Source organism: Arvicola amphibius, chromosome 14, assembly GCF_903992535.2.
Source record: "Arvicola amphibius chromosome 14, mArvAmp1.2, whole genome shotgun sequence".
NCBI lineage: Eukaryota > Metazoa > Chordata > Mammalia > Rodentia > Cricetidae > Arvicola > Arvicola amphibius.
The window spans coordinates 2,387,500-2,409,953 of record NC_052060.1 but is presented as its reverse complement, the minus strand read 5'-3'; the positions used below and the strand labels follow the sequence as shown (position 1 = coordinate 2,409,953).

At 50.3% G+C, this 22,454-nt stretch overlaps 1 protein-coding gene across 2 annotated transcripts; it reads right to left on the bottom strand.

Moving 5' to 3' along the window:
• Positions 1-4,651: 4,651 nt before the first annotated feature.
• On the bottom strand, positions 4,652-20,940 carry Pbxip1 (PBX homeobox interacting protein 1). 2 transcript variants are annotated; one of them, XM_038312027.2, is made up of 11 exons: positions 20,866-20,940; positions 18,405-18,492; positions 10,882-11,008; positions 10,622-10,665; positions 10,392-10,554; positions 8,425-8,649; positions 8,301-8,324; positions 7,960-8,042; positions 7,732-7,860; positions 5,924-7,140; positions 4,652-5,511 (listed from the first exon to the last, which is right to left on the bottom strand). In XM_038312027.2, the coding sequence occupies exons 2-11, from the start codon at positions 18,456-18,458 to the stop codon at positions 5,418-5,420; spliced, it is 2,160 nt and encodes a 719-aa protein (XP_038167955.1). In that variant the 5' UTR covers positions 18,459-18,492; positions 20,866-20,940; the 3' UTR covers positions 4,652-5,417. The 2 variants fall into 2 exon arrangements, with proteins under 2 accessions (XP_038167955.1, XP_038167956.1); XM_038312028.2 differs by lacking the exon at positions 8,301-8,324.
• Between the last annotated feature and the right edge of the window lie 1,514 nt (positions 20,941-22,454).

The following is a 22,454-nucleotide window of genomic DNA, read 5'->3' as shown; positions in this document are numbered from 1 at the left end:
CTCAGAACAGGGGGTTTCAGCAATGACCTCAGGGGGTGACTCAACCTGCTCTGCTGGGTGCCCCCCTTTAGGTCAGTGAAGCTTAGTGTTCCGGGTTAGTAACAGAGTCTACCATGGGTGCACCCCCACCCCCTCCCAAAGGAATGAAGGGAGGGTGATGTCGTGATCTAGAGGCAGGCCTTCAAAGCTTGGTGGAGGCAGAGGTTGGCCAGCCCTATTCCTAGGCCCATATATCGTAAAATCATGCCAAGCCTTTCCCACCCATTCCACCCCACCCACCCCACCCGTCCCACCCAACCCGTCCCACCCCACCAATCCAGCTTTTGCTTTTCCTTCTTTCCCAACTTGCACAAAGGCATAGTCATCCACTGTCCCAGGGCTAGGAGGCCAAGTGTCTTTGATTTCTCCTTGTCCCCATTCCATCCAGGCTGGCCTGTGCCTAAAACAAGCACAGGTCAGCTCCACCCACTTCCCATCTCTCCACCCATCCTTTAGGCTCCCAACCTCCCAGCATCCCTTAAACCCTCAAAGCCTTTGGGGGCACCCCTTGTTATTTTTGTTTGTTTGGTTGGTTGGTTTTTGGTTTTTCAAGACAGAGTTTCTCTGTGGCTTTGGAGCCTGTCCTGGAACTAGCTCTTGTAGACCAGGCTGGCCTCGAACTCACAGAGATCCGCCTGCCTCTGCCTCCCGAGTGCTGGGATTAAAGGCGTGCGCCACCACTGCCTGGCACTGTCATTCTTATATGGAAGAGCCCCTTTGGGCCCAGAGGAAGGCTTCTGACTCCTCTGCCACAGGTTGTTCCTCTCTCCCCTCAGCTCACCTTTGCCCTTTCCCCTCCCCCTTCGCCAAGATCTTTCACCATCTGGCTCAGAGGCCTCTCTCCAGGCCCTCTCTAGGCGTCCACAGAGGCTTCCTGCAGCATTAATCAACTACTCTAAGCATTTTGTTTGTGTTAAACTAACCCAGTTGGCCTGAAGGGCACCAACCAAGGGCCGTAGCTAGGCTTAAGATTCAGTGCCCTCTCCTCCACGTCTGCAGCTCTCGGGCACTCCCAGTTTCTCCTAGAAGTCAGAACTAAAACAACCACTGGAGCTGGGCGGTGGTGGGGCACACCTCTAATCCCAGCACTCAGGAGGCAGAGGTAGGCGGATCTGTGAGCTCAAGGCTATCCTGGTCTACATGGTGAGTTCCAGGACAGCCAAGACTACATAGAGAGACTCAGTTTCAAAAAACAAAAAAGATACTTGGCAAATGTAGTGTTGGGAAAAAAAGTGAAAAAGAAAGAAAGAAAGAAAAGAAAACAACAACAAAACAAACCCAGAAACAAAGCAAAAGAAAATTTTCTGAGCATGTGCAGGCTTTTTTCCTTGTTACTCCCTAAACAATGCAGTATAACAAATATGTAGCACTCATATTACATTGGGTGTCATCGTAAGTAATCTAGAGATGTTTTAACTGCACAGCGGCTGTGTTTGGGGAATACGTGAACACTGCGCCCTTTTATGTAAGGGACTGGAGCATCACTCATGGGTCCTAGAAGGAACTCCCAGTATACACACAAATGACTGTACTCTACAGCTTGAAGAAGCCCTGTCATTGATTTCACGGTGACTCCCTAAAGTGAGATACCACTGTTGGTTCCCACCTTCATGAGAGGCTGGCTGAGTCCTAAGGACATATGGACATCTGACCCAAGACCTGTGGGTGCTCAAGCCAGAAACCTGACACACTAGGTTTTCGGACCCTAAATTTACTCAGGTCAAAAGTCTAGTTAAGTCACCTGACCCAGGAGAAGTGGGATAGTCATGGAAAAGGACGTCATCCCAAGGGGAGGGGCCCAGGTGTGTGAGAGGGTTGGTTGGCAGACTCAGAGCGGCAGCAGTGTGGCCGAGAAAGAAGGGTGTGTCTGGATTTAGGACATCTCTGCACTCCACTGGGGAGTCACCTAGGCCCTTGTTATAAGCATATGACAGGATCAGACACATCTGTGGCCTAGAACAAGGCTGACTATAAAGAGCTCCTGCATCTGGGTGCCTTTGAAAGGTTCCCATGGCAACAGCTAGCTAGCCTGTGGTCTGTCCTTGGGCCCAGCAGAGGAGACTGGGAGCAGCTCTCAAACATAATGCTTTCCCTAACTCTCAAGAGCTGACGGGAACAGACAGGACAGAGGTGACTCAGCTCCCCCGCCCCCACACTTGTCATCCTATTACAGGTAGAGGGTGGAAAGGAGTGGGGCTTGAGGGTGCAGGAGGCAAAGAGAGAAGCAGGCCATAGCTGGTAAAAGGCTGGGCAGAGGGCATGTGGGAACCTGGGACACAGTGGGAGAAGAAGGGGGGAAATGACAGATTGTGGCCCCTAGGGAAGCAGCTTTGGGGACTGGTGAAAGGAAAAATAAGTTTTTCACTCAGGAGTAGAAGTCCCCGGAACGGACGTGGCAGTGTATGACCAGTCCAGGCAACTCAGGCACCAGAGGCAGGAGGATTGAAAGTTTGAAGCCAGCCAGGGATATACAGTAATAGCTGTCTCAAAATAAAGCCTGCAAGAGGCGCTCTCAGTGATGGAGCCTTCGGCTGACACACAGGGAGCTCTGGGTTAGCGCCAAAGTGAAGAGAAGGGGAGGGGTGGGGAAAAGAAGGGAGTGGAGAGAAGAGGGGTGAGGCCCAAGACTACCTTCAACTCTGGTGACACCCCCACAAGGCTCCCAGAGCCACTCTGAAGGCAGCAACCCCCTCCAGAGAAACTCCCAGAGAAAGAACTGAAAGCCAAGCCAAACGCCCAGCCCAGACCCTAGAGAGGCAGCAGGGACCAGTGGCAGCATCCAGTGAGTGACTCTGCTTCTAGGGTCACCTAGGCCAGCAGTGGGAAGGTCAGCACTCCCTCCATCCCTTCTTAACACTCATCACCACACTCTGACCCCAGAGCCAGGGATCTGTGGTCAGCTGCTGTGTTGCTGTGGGCTGTGGAGGTGACAGAAAGGGAGGCCTGTCCCCACGACCCCACTGTGTTGGTGGCTCTCCTTTTCTTCCTAACTTGGCAGCTTCGGACCCTGCAGTTCCACTTCTAAAGGCCTGAGTGTGAACGAAGAGGAAGGGGCGTAAGAGTTCCCAGACTCCACGTGTTATCCAGCAGGAATAAGCCCTTTCCATGGAAACGAGGCCAGAGAACCTCTTGGAAAACCAACACTTCTAGGAAACCAGAGACCTGTGGGTCCCCACCTCTAGGCCCAGCACCCTGGCAGACAAGGAATCTGGCCTGCCTCTAGCCTTGAGCTCCCACCCAGCCACCCGGGTTACCTCCACCCTCCCCTGTTTAGGCACCTGCAGGTGAGCGGCATAAGCAGGGTTAACCTGGATTCCTCCTGAGGGACAGTGGTCCAGAGAGGCGGGGCTAACCCTGACTTCCTCCTGAGGGACAGTGGTCCAGAGAAGCATGGAATCCAATCACCACCCTACAAACAGAAGGCTCCTTCTTGAAGGCCCAGCCTACATCACTACTAACCTGTATAAGGTAAGGCTCCTTCTTTTTTTTTTTTTTTTTGGTTTTTCGAGACAGGGTTTCTCTGTGGCTTTGGAGCCTGTCCTGGAACTAGCTCTTGTAGACCAGGATGGTCTCGAACTCACAGAGATCCGCCTGCCTCTGCCTCCCGAGTGCTGGGATTAAAGGCGTGCGCCACCACCGCCCGGCTCAAGGCTCCTTCTTAAGTCTAACCAAAGTTCTCCCTGCTGCAGATTATATTCACATTAAAGGGTCTATATTCCTAGGGCCTCACTGGTTCTGATACAATACACAACAGACTTTTTTTTTTTCAAGACAAGGTTTCTCTGTGTAATAGTCCTAGTTGTCCTGGAACTTGCTTTGTAGATCAGACCGGCCTCAAACTCACAGAAATCCACCTGCCTCTGCCTCCCAAATGCTGGGATTAAAGGCATGTGCCACCACTGCCTGGCCACAATAGACTTTTTAAAAAAATGTATATGGGTGTTTTATTTGCATGTATGTCTGTGCTCTATGCGTGTGCCTGGTGCCCACGAGGTCAGAAGAGAGCATTGGATCCCTGGGGATTGGAGTTATAGACAGTGGTGAGCTGCCATGTGGGTGCTGGACACCAAACCTGAGTCCTGTGGAAGAGCAGCCAGTGCTCTCGACAGCTGAGCCAGCTCTCCAGTCCCACACAACAGACTTTACAATTGTTTGTGGGATGAACCATCCTTGTTCCATTTCCACCTGTCTTGTCTAGCACCAGAATTGAACAAGCCGGTGTATTTCCAAGCTTTTAAACAGTATTGCTAACTAGTACAGAGATCAATCACATCTTTCTAGAGTCTACAGTCCCTAACTGACCACTCTACCCAAACCTCTGGCCCCACGCTCCCTGGGAGATTTCCAAGGGTAGCAGTGTCCTGCCAATGGGATAGAGGTTAGAACTCTGGGGGACTTCCTAGAGAAGAGCCAGGGGCATTCTGGGAGTTCTTGAGAGCTAGTCTGTGGGTCGGGGTCTGAGATGTGGGGTGGTGACGGGGCAGGAGGGAGGCAAAGTCTGAAGGAATATGGGACCAGAGTGCCACCTAGCGGCTCCCTCACCCCTGCACACCCAGGCACCAGGCTAGGGCGCTTCAAGCACGCTCCAAAGAAGGAAGGCAGAAGCAGGGTGTCTGTTTCGGTGCTTTATTTACTGTTCCTCAGCCCACCGTCCTCTTCCCGAGGATAAGAACACCAGAATGACCTGATCTGAGATCACCCAGCCTGGACTGGAGCCCAGGATTCCACAGCGACTCAGCCAGAGTAACTGTGAGGCAATTGGTAGCTGGGCTCAAGGCTAGGCTTCTCAGGAAAGTTGGGTGAGCACGGGGAAAGAGCCTGCCAGACTGACAGAGAGGCTGAGAACAGGTTGAGAGCAGTGCCTGGGTTGTACCTATCCACTGGAATGGCAATTGCACCGTGTCTCCTGCACTTAGAGACTACCTCAGGAGGTAGTTCAGGAGGGAAGGAGAAAGCCACAAGAGAAGCATGATGAAAAGGTACTTCACACTTGGGAACAGCTGCCTCCAAAGCTAATGAAACCCCAGGGCAAGTCTGGAGCTAAGTCTCCAACCAGTGGCTCCAGCGTAGGGTTGCAGGCTCTGCTGTGGTCCTGAGGGCAGTCACAGAATACTCCCCAGCAGGCTCCTATACACTTCGTACCCAGGGCCTGTATTTGCATAAACAGTTCAGCAGAACCAACTTATGACATTTTTGTAGCAAAAGTGGTACCAGTGCAGGGCCAAGTGCATGGCTCTCTCCTGTGAAGGGCACTCAAAGGCACTAAAGAGCCAAGAGGGACCCGCTGAACAGTGGGAGCACAGCCTCTAGGGTCACATAATTCCAGGGATCTTGAGCTGGGTGTGTGCCTAGGTCATTTGCTGCGGCAGGTGCAGGGCTCAGCCATGGTGGTAGTGGTGGGGATGGCGGCTGTGCTCTTCCCTGGGCCCCACAACTCTGGGGTTCCAGGAATGTTTCTCCTTCTTTTTTGACCTGTGGGGAGATAGGGAACGAGGCAGGAAAAGGCCTTTAGGAAACAATACCACTGAGATGGGAAAGCCAACTGAGGCAGCAGCAGGGAGAGACCTGTGCTCCCAGGATGGATCCATTGGGGGCAACAGGAAGGGGCCCTGTAGGTACAGGCACAGTGGGAAAAGGGGACCCCTCAGGACTACTGTAGCCTTTCATGGGAAGACAGGAAATACACTTAGAAGCCTTCTCTAAGATCTGGGAATCAGAAATGAAGAGAAACCCAGCTAGAGACTTCTACCATTCAGGGTCACAATGCATTCAAATCCCTCCCAGCTATTAACCTCCGCCCCTTGCCCCCTCACTCACACACACACACACACACACACACACACACACACACATGCACGCACGCGCAGCCACAAGATTCCCACACCTCTTCTTCAGTGCCTTGTCTCCAAAGAAGTGGCTGAAGATGAAATCCTCAAAGTCATCCACATCATCATCATCACCCATCTGTTTCAGTGCCACCTCCTCCAGGCTGTCCTCCAGGGCATCCACAAAGTCCCGGAAGCGAAGACGGTCATGCCTGAAGATGCCATCTTCTCCAAAGTAGGCAGGTGAAAGGGGCAGCTCTTTGGTCAGTTGCCCAGCCCAGGGTAGCCTTGCCAAGTATGCTCTCAGCACAGAGGCCAGCTCCTGTTGCCGCACAGGGGCTAGCTCGGTGCCAAAGAAGGCCAGACCCTCCTGCCTAGCACAGTCGGCTACGCCTGAGCAACCCTGAGGGGGCTGGTACTTCCGCCTCAGCAGCTCCTCCCAGGAGGAGAGGGGGTCAGGACTATTGTCTTTCCCCAAAGAATGCTTCAGCCTTTCTCCAGAGTGGGTGTTCCCATTTTTTCTAAAGTGTACCTTGGGGTCCTGTCGCTTGCCATCTTTTCTGTTCCCCAATTCTTCCATCCTAGATTTGTCCTCTTTCCATCCCTTTGTTGGTTCCCTGTCCTCATCCCTCCAGCTCTTCCTCCTCTCCCGGCCAGACTCCTCCTTCCCATGCTTCCAGTGCTCAGCCTTCTGGTCCCTTGGCCCACCATGCCATTTCTCCTTTCTTCTCCACTCCTTGGAATTCTGGAAGTGGGGCTTCTTCTGGTACCAGGCCTCCGAGTCGTTGGCAGAAATGCCAGTGTTGTGACCCCAATTCTCTAGGTCTTGCAATGTCTGGGCCAACATGTGACCAAGTTCGGCCAGGCCAGCACGAGCTGGGGCTCCGTGGCCAGCATTCTGCAAGCCCCTCTGTAAGTCACGGTGCACAGAACCCAGCAACCGCCTCTGCCTTTGCAGCTCCTGCCTTAGGGCCTGGGCTTCAGCTTCTAGCTGCCTATGCTGCTCTGATAAGCTGGGGTCTGGCTCCTGCCCCTTGTGGCTTTGCTCTTTGGTGATTTTGTCACCTGGGCCTCCACCCCAATTGAGACACACCCCATCTACACCCCGGACACAGTTAGCCTCTAGGCCTTGAAGTCGGGCCCTTAGCTGCTGGAGTTCTGATTCTAGGGCCTGATAGGAGGTCTTGCCCTGCTCCAGGGCCTCCCGGAGCCGGGCATTCTCCTCTTCCAGACCTTGTGGCTGGTGCAACAGGCTCTGAAGCTCTTCTTTCTGAGCCTAGAATGTAGTTAGGAACAGAAGAAAACAGGAGTCCTTGTCAGGGTGGGCACAATGCCTTCTACCCCAATTCTATTCTATTCAAGTGGGTAGGGGCTAGTTCTGTTGGGAAAGAGACCGCTTACTGCCTGCAATGCCCTGGATTTGAGCCCCTGTGCTGCCTTGGACAGCCAGAGGGGCTCCCCCTCTTCTCCACCCCTAACCTGAGCCACTTCCTGAGATGGTTAAATTCCACTCCAGCATCTACATCCTTACACAAGCACCTGCTTTTGAGATCCACCACAGCCCACATCTAGCTTTCCTGCTCCACTCCCACCTCCTGCATCTAGAACAGGCACCGTCCATTGACCCTAGCGCACGGCACATTCTTCAGATGTTCTGGGAAGATCACAGCCATCAATCAGAGGTGGCCTGCCATGTAGGCAAGCACACCAGCCCTGCCAGTCCTCAGCAGGAGGGAGGGAAACAGAGAGAAAACACCTGACTACAGCGGTGAGGAGGGTGAGGGTGAGGGTGAGGGCCAGACGAGCAGGGAAGACTCCTTCTGGTAAAGGTGGCAAGATGAACCCCCTCCCTCTTGCCAGGGCCCACCTGCAGCTGGGCCTGCAGCAGTCGGATATCCTGGTTCTCCTTGGCCAGCCTGTCTAGCAGAAGCCCCATGCTCTGCAGGCTGGGACTACTGTCTGCTGGTAATGAGGCCTGCAGCTGCTCGAGCTCATCCTGAGGGCACAAGAGCAACCACTTCATGCTTCCTCCCAGGCAGGGCAAGCCAGCCGCTCCCCACCAGGCCCCACACACCTATGGAAAACCCATACATACCTGCCTGCTCCCCACAGTATCTACCAACTCGGTCTCTGGCCCGGTATCTGGAAAGACTTGCAACTCTGCTTCTTCCACGGGCCCTGTGGGTAAGTGAACCTCTGAATCCAGGCCCATGACCTGCAGAGCCCATCACTCCTCTCTCAGTCACCCCTCCTTCCCTGAACACACATCATGGCTCACATGTCTGCTGAGCTAAAGGGACAAACATCATCCTGAACAGTTGACAAGGTCAACAACCAAGAAATAATATGCAACCCTGAACAGCTTACCTGGGGAGCACTCCCCATATAGACCCCCATCACCACCCACAGAGAACAAGCCAGGACCTGCCTACTCACCAGTTTCAGGCTCCAACAGCGTACCTGAAGATGAAGACAATCTGATGAGGCCCTCAGGGAAGCAGGGGGAGGTAAGAAAGGCCAGGGTAGCAGACCGGAGGCCCTAGCCAGGAATACTACTCACCAGAGAACAGGAGGATCCCCAGGCCTAGAAGAACCAGGGCCCCCAGGAGACACATGTTGAGGGAGATGCCCAGCTCGCTTCCTAGACCCTCGCCCTTGGCCTGGTCCTCCACCTCCACAGGTACAGGGGGGACTGAGCTGGGCTCCCGGCCTCTCCGTCTCCGCACACCCTCGACATCGGCGTCGGTGTCATCGTCACTGCTGGAGCAGGGGTACTCCCTCCAGACTGGAGGAAGGGAAGGGGACAGGAGAGCAGTGAGCAGGAGGACGGCACAGGGAGCCCAGCCCTGGTACTGACTGACTGCCCCATCCAGTCTAAAGGAAAAAGACCGACCGTCCTTTTGCCTACGAGCACATCCTCCTCCGCCCCCTCCATCCCACATCTCCGCCTCATGGCCTCCACAGTCTTCTCTCTCAGTCTCCGCCTGATTCCTGCAGCTGCACCGCCCCCCACCCATGGCCCCAGGCCCGGACCTCTTCCTCCCCATCCTGTCACCTCTGCCACTGCCTGGGACAGACCTTGGACTAGCCCCACTCTCTGTTGACGCCAAAGCTTCCTTCTGCCTGCTCTGTGCTCAAAACTCTTCTCAAATGGCACCTCCAACTACATCCCTGCCTCTCCTGCATTCTTTTTTTTGGGGGGGGCGCAGGGGGGCTCAAGACAGGATTTCTTTGTGTGCAGCCCAGAATGGCCTTGAACTCACAGAGATCCACCTGTCTCTGCCTGCCAAATCCTGGGATTAAGGGTGAGCGCCCTTAAACCTCTCCCTCATTCCTACCTACCCCGACTAAGCTCCTCCCCCACTCCTTCTGGACCAGCTGAGTTGTGAGTCTTTCTGCATTCCTCGTGCTCTCATTTGTTCTCTGGCTCAGTCCAGTCAGCTTCTTACGAAGTCCCTGAGCCTCCCGCCTTCCCACAGACAGCAGAAGCAAAGGACTCTGGAAATGAAGGGTATGTTCTAGAACTGTGCTTCTCGACCCTTGGGCTGCGACCCTTTGGGGGTCAAATGACCTTTTCACAGGGGTCATATATCAGATAGCCTGCCTGTCAGATATTTACATTATGATTCATAACAGTAACAAAATTACAGTTATGAGGTAGCAACAAAATAATTTTATAGCTAGGTGGTAGTGGTGCACACCTTTAATCCCAGCACTGGAGAGGCAGAGGCAGGTGGATCTCTGTGAGTTGGAGGCCAGCCTGGGCTACAGAGTGAGTTCCAGGACAGCCAGGGCTACACAGAGAAACCCTGTCTTTTTTAAAAAAAAGTATGGTTGGGGTCACACAACATGAGGAACTGTACTAAAGGACTGCAGCTATGGGAAGGGTTGAGAACCAAGAAAAGAGGACACAATCCATCTGATACAGATTGTCATTAAGACGGCCTAACTCCTCTGAGCCTCAGTGTTCTGGGGTGAGAAGGAAGAAAAGGGCAGAAGGTGCCAGACTCAGGGCCTGGGCCTCCTCACATACTTCTCAATAGTGAGACCTGCACCTTCTCCTACACTTTCTAGTTATTTTAATTTTTTGCTTGTTTATGTTTGTTTTTGTTTTTCAAGACAGGGTTTCTCTGTACTTTTGGAACCTGTCCTGGAACTTATTCTGTAGATCAGGCTGGCCTTGAACTCACATAATCCTCCTGCCTCTACCTCCCGAGTGCTGGGATTAAAGGTGCGCTACCAACGCCTGGTTTATTTTTAAAATTTTCATGTGTTTATTTTATCAAATGTATGAATGTTTTGCCTGCATGTATTTCAGTGCACCATGTGATGCCCATGGAAGTCAGAATGGGGAATCGGGTCCATGGGAAATGGAGTTACAGATGGTTGTGAGCTGCCATGTGGGTGCTGGACTGAGCGCAGGTTCTCTGGAAGGGCAGCCAGTGCTCTCAACTGCTGAGCCATCCTCCACCGCCCCCTTCTACACTTTCTAAAAGGTAGGAAACAGGAGGCAAGAAGGGTACTGACCTGCTTTGGGACTCGCAGGCAGGTTCTGTGGAGGACTCTCATTCTCCAGCTCCTGTGTGTCTGGTCCCAGGCTTGTTGCCACAGGAGTCTCCTCCTGCAAATCTTCCTGGACCAGTGTGTCTCCAGGGGGCTCCATTCCAGCATCATCACATCCCAGAGTGCCCTGATATGGGTATAGCTATGAGAAGTGCTCTCCCCACTTTCCTCCCAGCCCCAGTGAAGTACCTCACCTTGGCCTTAGTCTCCTCAGGTGGTTCATTCCGGGAAAGTGTCCCTGTTGGGAAGAGGAAGCCCAGAAAAGACCATAGCCCTAAACTGAACCTCACTGTAGCCCTGTAGCACCCACAGGCCCCAACCACTTCGGACTGTGGGAGCTCATAAACCAAGATTAGCAAGCAAATAGCCTAAGTGATCGCCCTTGCCCCAACTAAAAGGAAGCCCGCAAAGACAGAAGACAGTTTATACCCAACCCTCCACAAGGCCCTATTACCTTCTCCATCCAAGGTCCCAGCTAGTTCTTTGTCATCTGCCTTGGAGGGGTCCAAAAGGGCCTGGGAGGCTCCCTCAGATTCTGGGTCCATCCTGGGTTCTGGGCCCAGAGTCTCCACCGGCAAATTCTATTGGGAGGGAGGTGAATACTGGGATACTTTGTTGGGACATCAGAACAATGCCCTGATGGAGCTGAGGGGCTAGCAGCCCTCAGATACCTCAGACCAGACCTCAAAAACTATGGCCTGTACCACTCTGGAGCTAGAGCCAAAGTGTCTCTTCCACTCAGCAGCTCCCTAACCTTCCTTACTGCTCCAGAGGCCAGGTTTCCATGAAATCGCAGCCTTGAGCAAGGATCTGGGACCAGGGGATTAGCAGTCCCTGACAGAGGTTAATGGTACCTGGTGTCCCTACCTATCATCAGCGCTGCCCTCCCCACATGCCAAAAACCCAATCCAGACCCAGACCAGGGGTACAGTTATGTTCTCACTGGCACCCCCGAAGCTGCTTTTGCTTCTGCCCAACCATACATCCATCTTCTGAGTTCTCTGCCCTTTCCCATCGGCCTCTACTGCCCTGACAGCTATCTCTAACAGCTACGGGCAGAAGCCTAATTACCCCCAGCCACAGGCAGCCTGACCCCATGGCCTGGCCCTTTAGCTCTGACTACACTCAGCTTGGCCAACTTTTCTCTGCATATAATTCCTTGGCACCCCATCTAGGGCTCCGCTGTTCCTCCAGGAATAATTCTTTGTCTTAATCTCTCTCCTCTCCCTCTGCTGTGTGTGCCTGCACTGATGTGTGCACCAGGCACACATGCATGCCACAGTACGAGTGTAGAGGCAAGAAGTCAACCTCAGCCAGGTGTTATAGACACACCTTTAATCCCAGCTCTCAGGAGGCAGAGGCAGGTGAATCTCTGCAAATTTCAGGCCAGCCTGATCTACATAGCAAGTTCCAGGTCAGCCAGTGCTACACAGCAACACTGTGTCTCAAAGAAAAGAGATAACTTGGGAACCAGCCCTTAACTTCCACCTCTTTTGAGATGAATCTCCCTACTCTCTGATGTGGTTGCAAACTAGCTGGCCCTTGGGCTTCTAAGGATTCTCCTGTTTCCAACTCCTATAGTGCCATAGGAACAGCACCAAAATTATAAACCTGTCCTACCATGTCCAGTGTTAGTGGGTTGGGGGGATCCGAACTCAGGGTCTCACATTTATATTGGCAAGTGCTTTACCGACTGAGCCATCTCCCCAACCCTCCAAAAATGAATAGATGATAGATAGGCAGATAGACAGACAGACAGACAGAAAAGTCTCAGATTCACAGAGAGCCACCTGCCTGTGCCTCCTGAGAGCTGTTAAAAGTATGCACCACATGGGAGAGATGGCTCAGCAGTTAAGGGCACGGACTGCTCTTCCAGAGGACCTGAGTTCAATTCCCAGCACCCACATGGTGACTGACAACCATCTGTAATGGGATCTGATTCCTTCTTCTGGTGTTCTGGAAGACAGGTCACTCATAAACATAAAATAAATATTTGTTTTAAAAGCATGTACCACCATACCCGGCTCAAGAATAACTTTGACCTCAGTATATTTCTTTGCAAGTCACAAATCAGTTTTCTCAGGGTCACCCCTGCAAGGCAAGGATTACAATTCTGGTTTGTTGTGGAGGGTGGACAGGTAAAACCTGGCCCAGGTCCCCAGATGTCAGCAAAGGCACCATGACAGGAGTGCTGGGATTAAAGGCCAGCCACAGAGCCTATTTCAGTCCCTGCCAGTGATCACTGGCCCTTGTGATTACATAATGCTTTACTAACCTTAAATTTTCTCAACGCTAATGAAAAGGGGACAACGGCTGCAGAAAGACATTGGATAATGAAAAAGTCTGTTAAATTAAATCAACCAGTTTATTTCAAGGATGTGCTAACCTCACAATGGAAGCCAGGGGATGTGCTGCGTTGGGGAAGGGGTTTTGCTCTTGTCTCCACAGGAGAAGAAAAATCGTGGATACCATCAAAGTTAATAAAGGTTCGGTTTAAAGAGGAAAAGCCCCTTAAAAAAAATAACAATTCATACACAAGGATGGTAAACATACTGATGGTAAGAGACCTATAGTTCGGGGGCAGGGTTCTTTTCTTATCCCCACAGAAAGACGCTCACCTTCAAAGGACCTGAGGGACCCTGGATACCTTAAATATTGATGGATTGGAACCAATTACAACCCAACAAGGATCAACATTAACATTGGGTAAGCTCTGTGAGTATAAAAAACAATTTTTAAATGTGTGTCAATATGCATTTCTTCATAGATATTTAGAGCTGGTTTCTTGGAGTTGGACTCTGGCCCAGTCCCTCTCCAATTCCAAGCTTGTTTATAAGAGATTTCTCAGAGTTTCTGTCTCAGGTTAGGAGTCATATTATGAGACAGAATATTAATAACAATAATGTTGATAATGGTACCAATATATTTGCCTTCTTTGCCTTCATTCATATCTATGGTTGTCTTTAATGCACCTTTCATTAAAGATATGCACGTATACGTCTGTATGTGTCTTTGTAGATAATGCTTATCTCTCTCGCAACAAACGACAAAATTTTTTCTTTTTTTTTTTCTTTTTTTTTTTTTTTTTTTTTTTTTGGTTTTTCGAGACAGGGTTTCTCTGTGGCTTTGGAGCCTGTCCTGGAACTAGCTCTTGTAGACCAGGCTGGTCTCGAACTCACAGAGATCCGCCTGCCTCTGCCTCCCGAGTGCTGGGATTAAAGGCGTGCGCCACCACCACCCGGCACGACAAAATTTTTTCTTCAGTAATCTTTACAGTTTCCAGGATAAAGACGGGGCCCCGCAACATCAACTCCAACTGGTTATTATGACGTCATGTTTTTGTAGCGCTAATATTTGGCTTGTTTTTTGGTACCAATTGCACAAAACACTTTTAAATGGTGCACATTTTTGACAACATTCCGGCCTCATTTTCTAAAAAATTCAGAGGCTGGACACATTTTTCCTAGGTGAAATGTTACCCTGGGTACTCTACCATCATTTGCTTTCACAGGAACCCCTGAGAAGAAAAGTCGCCCCTATGTCAGCTGGAAGCAATCTTAGATGACGACGCCCCCCCCCCAACAAAGTTTACCCTCAGGTTTAGGGACACTAATTGGTGGCTGGTATAGGGTTGTCGGGTTGTGAAAGGCTTTATATGGTCTCAGGGGTATAAATTATGTATATATATATATATATATATATATATATATATATATATATATAAAAAGGGGGGGAGGGATTAACTGGTGATCTGAAGGAATAATTGATTTTTGTGAGTTATTGTTTTTTAAAAAACTATATGAGTGTTGATTCTTGTATATTGATATATTAAACATTGTATGAGAGTATGATACTACCTCTGTTTGAAACAATTGTTATATTGACATTGTTTACTATATTGCAATGTACATCTCTACCTCTGATACTATTTATGTAATGACATTGTTTACTATATTGCAATGTACATCTCTACCTCTGATACTATTTATGTAATGACATTGTTTACTATATTGCAATGTACATTTCTACCTCAGATATTATTTATGTAATGACCCTGTTTACATTTGGAAATCATTGTCTTCATTTATTGTACAGTTGTCTATTCTATTAGTCATAAAGTTACATAAGTGTTGAGAATCATATGTTGGTCATATTTATATTTAGGACAATCAGGTTTTTTAGACACATAGAGGTTGTATTTAGTATAGATAACATAATCTTCGACCTCTTTGAAGAGCTGTAGAACATGGCCTTTAATCTAACCTAGAGTTTTGTATTTATGAGACACAATCACTCCTGGCAACAATGCTCTACTCCCGAGAGAACGTTGAGCACCAAAGACACTCCACTGGGAGTTTGTCTTCTACTTGGCAGAACTGGCCTTGGGGCAAAGAAAAGCCCATACCTCCATTACTGACTAAAGTACAAAATATCCATAAGTGGATAAAACAGAATTGTCTTATCTTGCCAAGACAGGATAGGATAGTTCTACTAAAGGTTCCTTGCCATTGTATAATGGTATGTCAGGTTTTTTCAGGCCTCAGCCAAAGTTGGTTGCCTCAACATTGCTATCAAGACTTCGTGTGGGCCGGGCGGTGGTGGCGCACGCCTTTAATCCCAGCACTCGGGAGGCAGAGGCAGGCGGATCTCTGTGAGTTCGAGACCAGCCTGGTCTACAAGAGCTAGTTCCAGGACAGGCTCCAAAGCCACAGAGAAACCCTGTCTCGAAAAATCAAAAAGAAAAAAAAAAAAAAAAAAAAAAAAAAAAACTTCGTGTGGTTGCCCAGGTAGTCAATTGTCTCTGTCTTCTGTTGCACATTTTGGAAGTTTCTCGTTTGTGCTTCCTGGTTGCTTTGGTAATTTTACTCTCCTTCTCAGATCTTTGATGGGGTTAAAGATTAGATAATGGTAGCTACCTTCTAGATTATTTAGACTTCCCAAAGTAGAGTGATTAGAAAATTTTTTTTTGTTATATACTCCTCGCCTGATATTGTTTACTTCTTGTAATTTTATATGATCTGTTCCCGTTGTATATAGTTGTATTTGGTTTCTGAATCTGTCTTATTTAGACAAAAGGGGGAGATGTTGGGGCAGCTGGCCCAATCCCTGCGTTCAGGGGCGTGGCTGCCCCAGGGAAGTAGGATACCCTTAAATAGGATCGGGGCGCCGGAAGGAGCCCCGTTTTGCTCTCCCCCGCGTACCTTCTGCTCTGCTGGACCCTTGGTTCTGTAAGTTCCCTTATTTCCCCTTGTATTAAAACTGATTAATTATAAAAGGACTATCGTGGTTATTCCCTAACCCCTACAACCGCCCGGTACCGCCGGCACTTGCCGGTACATTTGCCGGTACATCTCCCCAACCCTCCAAAAATGAATAGATGATAGATAGGCAGATAGGCAGACAGACAGAAAAGTCTCAGATTCACAGAGAGCCACCTGCCTGTGCCTCCTGAGAGCTGTTAAAAGTATGCACCACATGGGAGAGATGGCTCAGCAGTTAAGGGCACGGACTGCTCTTCCAGAGGACCTGAGTTCAATTCCCAGCACCCACATGGTGACTGACAACCATCTGTAATGGGATCTGATTCCTTCTTCTGGTGTTCTGGAAGACAGGTCACTCATAAACATAAAATAAATATTTGTTTTAAAAGCATGTACCACCATACCCGGCTCAAGAATAACTTTGACCTCAGTATATTTCTTTGCAAGTCACAAATCAGTTTTCTCAGGGTCACCCCTGCAAGGCAAGGATTACAATTCTGGTTTGTTGTGGAGGGTGGACAGGTAAAACCTGGCCCAGGTCCCCAGATGTCAGCAAAGGCACCATGACAGGAGTGCTGGGATTAAAGGCGTGCGTCACCACCACCCAGACACAGAGCCTATTTCAGTCCCTGCCAGTGATCACTGGCCCTTGTGCTGGGCTCCAGGGTCATTGCTGAGGTCAATTCCTCACCCCTATTGGGCTCCTAAAGAGAACCTCAAACTCAAAGTATCTAAATGGAGTTCTGTGGCCTCTCTAGCTATTGTTTTTTATTGTTACTTATTTTTAGTTAATTTACTGATACAAGGTTTCATTTGCTATCCTTGCCATTTAGCCAAAGGATAATCCTGAACTCCTGCCTCCAGCTCCCAAGTAGTGGGACCACAGCTTGCTGCACCATGCCTTGTTCCTGCTAGTGGTCCTAAGGAAGTCTCTGAGATTCCACTGACACAATCCTCATCATACTCTCTAGCTTCTATCCCCAACCCACCAGCCCTCCTCCCTTTTTGGTGGCATTAGGAGCCCTCTGGTTTCCTGCCACCTGGAAGGCTGCAAGAGCTTTGGAAGCACTGTTCCCGCTCCCACCCAGCTACACAGAGGCTTGGTCCCCTGCATTTGACACTGAGTGTTGGGCTACTCTCCAGCTCAGCAGCTCTGCACTGTCTGCTCATTAGGTGACACTTGTGCTGGCTAATTTTATGTCAACCTGATACAGGCTAGAGTGATCTGGGAGGAAAGAACCCCAACTGAGAAAACACCTCCAGGTCAGACTGTAGTCAGACTTGTAGAGCATTTTCTTAATTAGTGATTGGTGGGTGAAGGCCCAGCCCATTGTGGGTGGGACCATCCTTGGGCAGATGGTCCTGAGTTCTTTAAGAAAGCAGGCTGAGGGGCTGGAGAGATGGCTCAGAGGTTGTGAGTTCAAATCCCAACGACCACATGGTGGGCTCACAACCATCTGTAATGAGATCTGACACCCTCTTATAGCGTGTGGGCATAGATGGAGGCAGAATGTTGTATACACAATAAATAAATCTTAAAAAAAAAAAAAAGGGCAGGCTTCAGCCATGAAGAATGAGCAGGTAAGCAGTACCCCTCCATGGCCTCTGCATCAGCTCCTGCCTTCAGGTTCCGGCCCTGACTTCCCTCAGTGATGGACTGCTACCTGAAGAATAAGCTGAGCCGGGCGGTGGTGGCGCACGCCTTTAATCCCAGCACTCGGGAGGCAGAGGCAGGCGGATCTCTGTGAGTTCGAGACCAGCCTGGTCTACAAGAGCTAGTTCCAGGACAGGCTCCAAAGCCACAGAGAAACACTGTCTCGGAAAACAAAAACAAAAACAAAAAACAAAAAAAAAAAAAAAGAATAAGCTGAAATAAACCCTTTTGTCCCCAAGTTGCTTTGGTTGTGGTGCTTCTTCACAACCACAGCAACACTAAGACAACACCTGATGCCCCATCCACCCTCTGGGGCTCCTAGGCTCTAGTCTGCAGCATTTGACGTGGATTATAGCAGGTCTCCAGTCTCCTGAACATGGCTCCACTTTGTCACTTCATGACCTTACTCTTGCCGGTCACTCTCTCAGCTTATCCATCTGGTTCCTTCTTCCCAGGTGTGGCCCAAGCCCCAACACCAGAGCTCTGTGCCAGGTCTCCTCCCTGCCACTGGAGCCCCATAAGAGCCAACAGAGGCAATGCAAATGACCATGGGTCCCAATAAAACAGGACAGATCCAGAAAGCAGTGCTGGGAGCCAAACCAACCCAGGACTGTCTCAGAGGTCCTGATGAAAGGACAAAGGAAACTTTAGTTTTATGGCCATGAGCAGACTTGGCAAGACTGGTCTAGGGCTGAAGCCAGTGCCTCGAAGGAATCGAGGTCTTGGAACCCAATTCATCCCCCTAGACTGTGGCTACCAGTCAGTCCTAAGGCCGAGGTATCCTGTGCTCTTTGCTAACATTGTCTGATTTAGCTCTTTGCTGACCTTGGCCAATTTCCCCTGTAAATAGTAAGATGCTGTACTTCTTAATAAAGTCACGTGGCAGAGTGCATCAGCTTGTACGAGACCTCCTAGTCCCAGCTATTGCTTTTGCCTTATTCCTCAGTCCCCGGTCCTCACTTGCAACACCTCACCATTTAGGGCCTTTATTCCTGCAGGTCAAAGCAGCCCGCCCCGCCAGAGTTCCCCCTCTCATGTGGTTCCCAGGCCCACTGTTCCTACCTCAGAGCCAGTAAGCACCCAGCTATTATCTGAGTCTGGGCAGGAAGAGGTCATAGCTGTGGAGGTCCAGGGTTGGTAGAGTGGCCACCTGCAGAGAAAAGCTCTCTTAAGAATGGGAGTTCCGGGGCTGGGGAGATGGCTCAGCGGTTAAGAGCACTGGCTGCTCTTCCAGAGGACCCACATGGCAGCTCACAAGTATCTGTAACTCTGGTTCCAGGGGATCTGACACCTCACAGACACACAGACGAAACACCAATGCACATAAAATAAAAATAAATCTTAAAAATAAATACATAAAATTTAAAAAGGAAGAGGGCTGAGGAGGGAGTTCCCGTGAGGGAGGCAGACCAAGGCATCAAAACCCAGGTCAGTCCAGTCCTTCTGCCCCATCCCATGCTATCCCAGCCATATTTGCTTTGCTAAACCACAGGAAGCTGCCTCTTAAGGATCCTCAGGACCTTGGGAACCGGCACTGACCTTGAAAGGTCAAAGAGGTCAAAGGACTGAAAAGTCCAAACCTCTGGTGTTCTGGCCGGAGGGGAGGAATCTTGGAGAGGCTGACTGACTAGCCTTCTTAAGGCCCAAGTGTCCCGGTACCCATCCGCCATCAGTCCTCCGCGCATTCATTTGTGTAGGGCGGTAAGCAGTTCTCAACTTGTGGGTCACAACCACTGTATCAGATATTTACATTACATTTCATAACAGTTGCAAAATTACAGTGACCTGTGTTAAAGGGTCGCAAAGGTTGAGAACCACTGCTTTAGGGGTTCTCAGCACTGGCTGTGCAAGGCTCAGCTAAGATTGCCACTGAAGTGAGAGGGGTCAGGCACGACCAGGCAGGAAGCTTTCTAATACTACAGCTCTGGGAGAGAGAAATCCACCTGGATTACATCTGATCACCTTCCTTTCCACCTTCTCTCCACCTTAAATTCTGATCAGAGTCTGATCTCGGGGATCTTGAAAGCCACTGAGGAGAAGGAGGATTTGTGACAATTACCATCCATAAATCACATTCAAATTTGCAACAAAAAGGAGTAGGGGTTGCTAATCAGTTTGGAGGGCAGCTGGGGTTAAAGTCTGTCTGTCTCTCTCTCTCTCTCTCACACACACACACACACACACACACACACACACACACACACACGCCCACTTCCAAATCCCAGCATAAAGCAAACTGTGCCCTTGGGCTAGGGAGTTGCAACAGGGATCAGAAATGAGGACAGAATGACAAGCTGAGCCAGAGTCCTGGTCAGTGGTCAGAGGCAGATAGTAACTGCCTCCCCAGGAGCAGAAAAGGCTGAATGCAAAGACGACTGTCCTGGAACACTAAGAAGGGGAAATGGGGGGGAAGGGGAGTCTGGACTTCTACCTTCAAAACTGGCCAAACGCTCCCTGCCTTCTCCAGCTGGGTTTAAGTCCTTCGAGATGACCTTATAAGTTTCTGCAGCTCTTGCTAGTCAAGATTCAAGTTCAAGACAGGTAAAGGACATCTAAGGGTGCCTTTCTCAGTGCTCGTGTCTCCTGGACATTAGCACCCATCCCACAGGGAGATGGGATGATTGCAGTGACTTCCCTATACCAGGTCCCAAAGAACAACCTCCTCATGCCTCCCCTTCCTCCAGCAACGTCCACACAGCCATTCTTGTTCAGCTTCTGTTCTCAGCCCCTCCCTCTACCGTCCTGACGTCCCAGCCCCAGTTGCTGTGTGTGGCTGTTAACAGGTGGCCACAGGAAGGAAGTGGCAGCAGCTTGAGCAGAAGTCCCTGTTTATGCCTGGCTGTTTACAGCCTGCTCAGGTCCTCCAGAACTAAGCACCATGGCAACCAGGGTGATGTCAGACCCACTGTCTCCATGGAAACCTGCAATGGTATGGTATTTGGGTCAACAAGACAAACCTTCTGAAACCTAAGCAGGGGACTTCCTGGAACCCCTCACTCAGGGTCCCAAACCCCAACACCAAAATGCATCTCTGCTCTCGTAGGCCAGTACATGCATTGGGAAGCCCTCTAATAAACTGTGCCGCTGCTTAGCTGCCACCCTTCCCAGCTGACTTTTCAGGGATATTAGTCTTTGACCTCTAGGAAAGAAAACCACTCCCCACTCTCCCTTTTCACTCAGGCAGGAATCAACAAAAGCGTCAGCCTTGACGCTGACTTTCTGCTGTCTGGATAAAACAGGTAAGGGGGGGCGCTCCTCCTCTACACAACGCCCCGAAGTCTGGTTAGCAGCCTTCTCTGACCTTTAATGGGAAGGACCTGGGACCACAAGAACTTGCCTGAGTTCCTGCTTCGGAATCATCTGTCTCCCTCCTTCCCCGCCCCTAGGTCCTGTGTTAGGCAATGTGTGGACGCCGGGGTCGGGGGGGGGGGGGGGCACCCATTCCTTTTATACAGCTCTGCCCTCCTTCTTTATCTGGGGATAAAGTGGGGGTCTGCCGGCCCATCCCCACCTAGGGCTTTACCTGACCCAGCTCTCGTTCAGTCTTCAGCTTAACTTGCTGCAACCTCCCCAGGTTTCCAGTTCAGGAAAAAAGAAAGAAAAAAAAAAAAAGAGGGCAGTCACGTGGTTGGTGTTTGACCAGTGAAAAGTCGCCTTCCCCGCGTGGGGAAGTGGGGGGAACTTTTGACCAATAAAAGCTGGACTTGATCTCCGAGGGAGGGGAAAGAAGATCTACGCAGTTATGTCCCCTTGGTTTATCTCTTGGTGGGCGACTGTGGTCCCCAACAAACTAAAAAAAATAAAATAATTTTTTTTTTGGCGGAGACCTCCCCTCTTTTCGAAATGTTTAGTGTCTAGTAGGAAGACCTAAAACTGAAAGGTACTGATGATGAGATAGCAAGAACCAGGTGCCATGTTGGCCCCAGGATAGACAGAGACAGCTGTAGGATGGGGGATGGGGTCCGGTGCAAATTGTGGGTTTAGAAATAGCCCTCCTGCCGGCAGGCTGAGGGTGTCACTGCTTTGAAAATGGAGGAAGGCCAAGTGTGGTGGTGCACGCTCTTAACCCCAGCTCTTGGGAAGCCGAGGCAGGTGGAGCTCGAAATCAGCCAGATCTGCATAGTGAGTTCCAGGCCAGCTGGGCTACATAGTGAGACCCCGCCTCACAAACAGTCAAATAACAAAGGAGGGTAGCCAGTGGACGGCTTAGGCTAGTGGGATGTGGGTAAAACCTCTACCAGTGTACTATGCAGGTGTCTGCTCTCAACACATCATACAAAGACAACGGAATAAATAAAAAGGAGGCTGCACTATAATCTGAGCACTGGGGAGACTTGAAGCAGGCGGATGATGGTCAGCCTGGGCTACAGAACAAGACTGCTTCAACAAATCCCAAACCCAACCCAAACTAAACCAAACAAAAACAATGGAAGAACTGAGGCAGAAAAGTATCCACAGATTAAATTCAGGGCTGAATGGGACTTAGTGGTGGGGCACTGTGATCTCCAGCATGGAATATGAATCATGTAAGCATTTTTTAAATGTTATGTTTTGCCTGCCTGTCTGTAGTATTGAATCCTCTGGAACTAGATTGTTGCCACTGAGTGCTGGGAAGTCCTCTGCAAGAACGGCAAGGGCTCTTCACTGTTGGCAATCTCTCCAGCCCCAAAACTCCAAAAACAAAACAAAAATGATTTGTGTGGGAGGTGGTGCACACATGCCACGGCACAGCTGGCATTTGGAGGACAGCTGGCAAGTCAGTTCTCCCCTTCCACTACATGGGTTCAGGGAGCGGAACTCCAGACCCCAGCCAGGCCTGACAACAGTGTTCTCACCTGCTAACTCCCAGTGTGCCCCCAAAATAACAGTTTCAAATAACCAGTCTAAAAGCTGTGGATCCAGGGCTCAAGCACCGATGCCGGAGGCCTTGGCTCCAACCCTGCCTTCCAGCCTAGCCCGAGCACTGCTCCAAGAGCAAGGACTCCCACATCAAGGACACAGGGTACAGCAGGAAAACTGGGGACCTCCTCAATTTAGCAGCGCATGGCAGAGCAGCTGGGAGGTGGTGGAGAGCGGGGACCACCTGGTCCTCCAGGACCCTCCTAGCAGTGA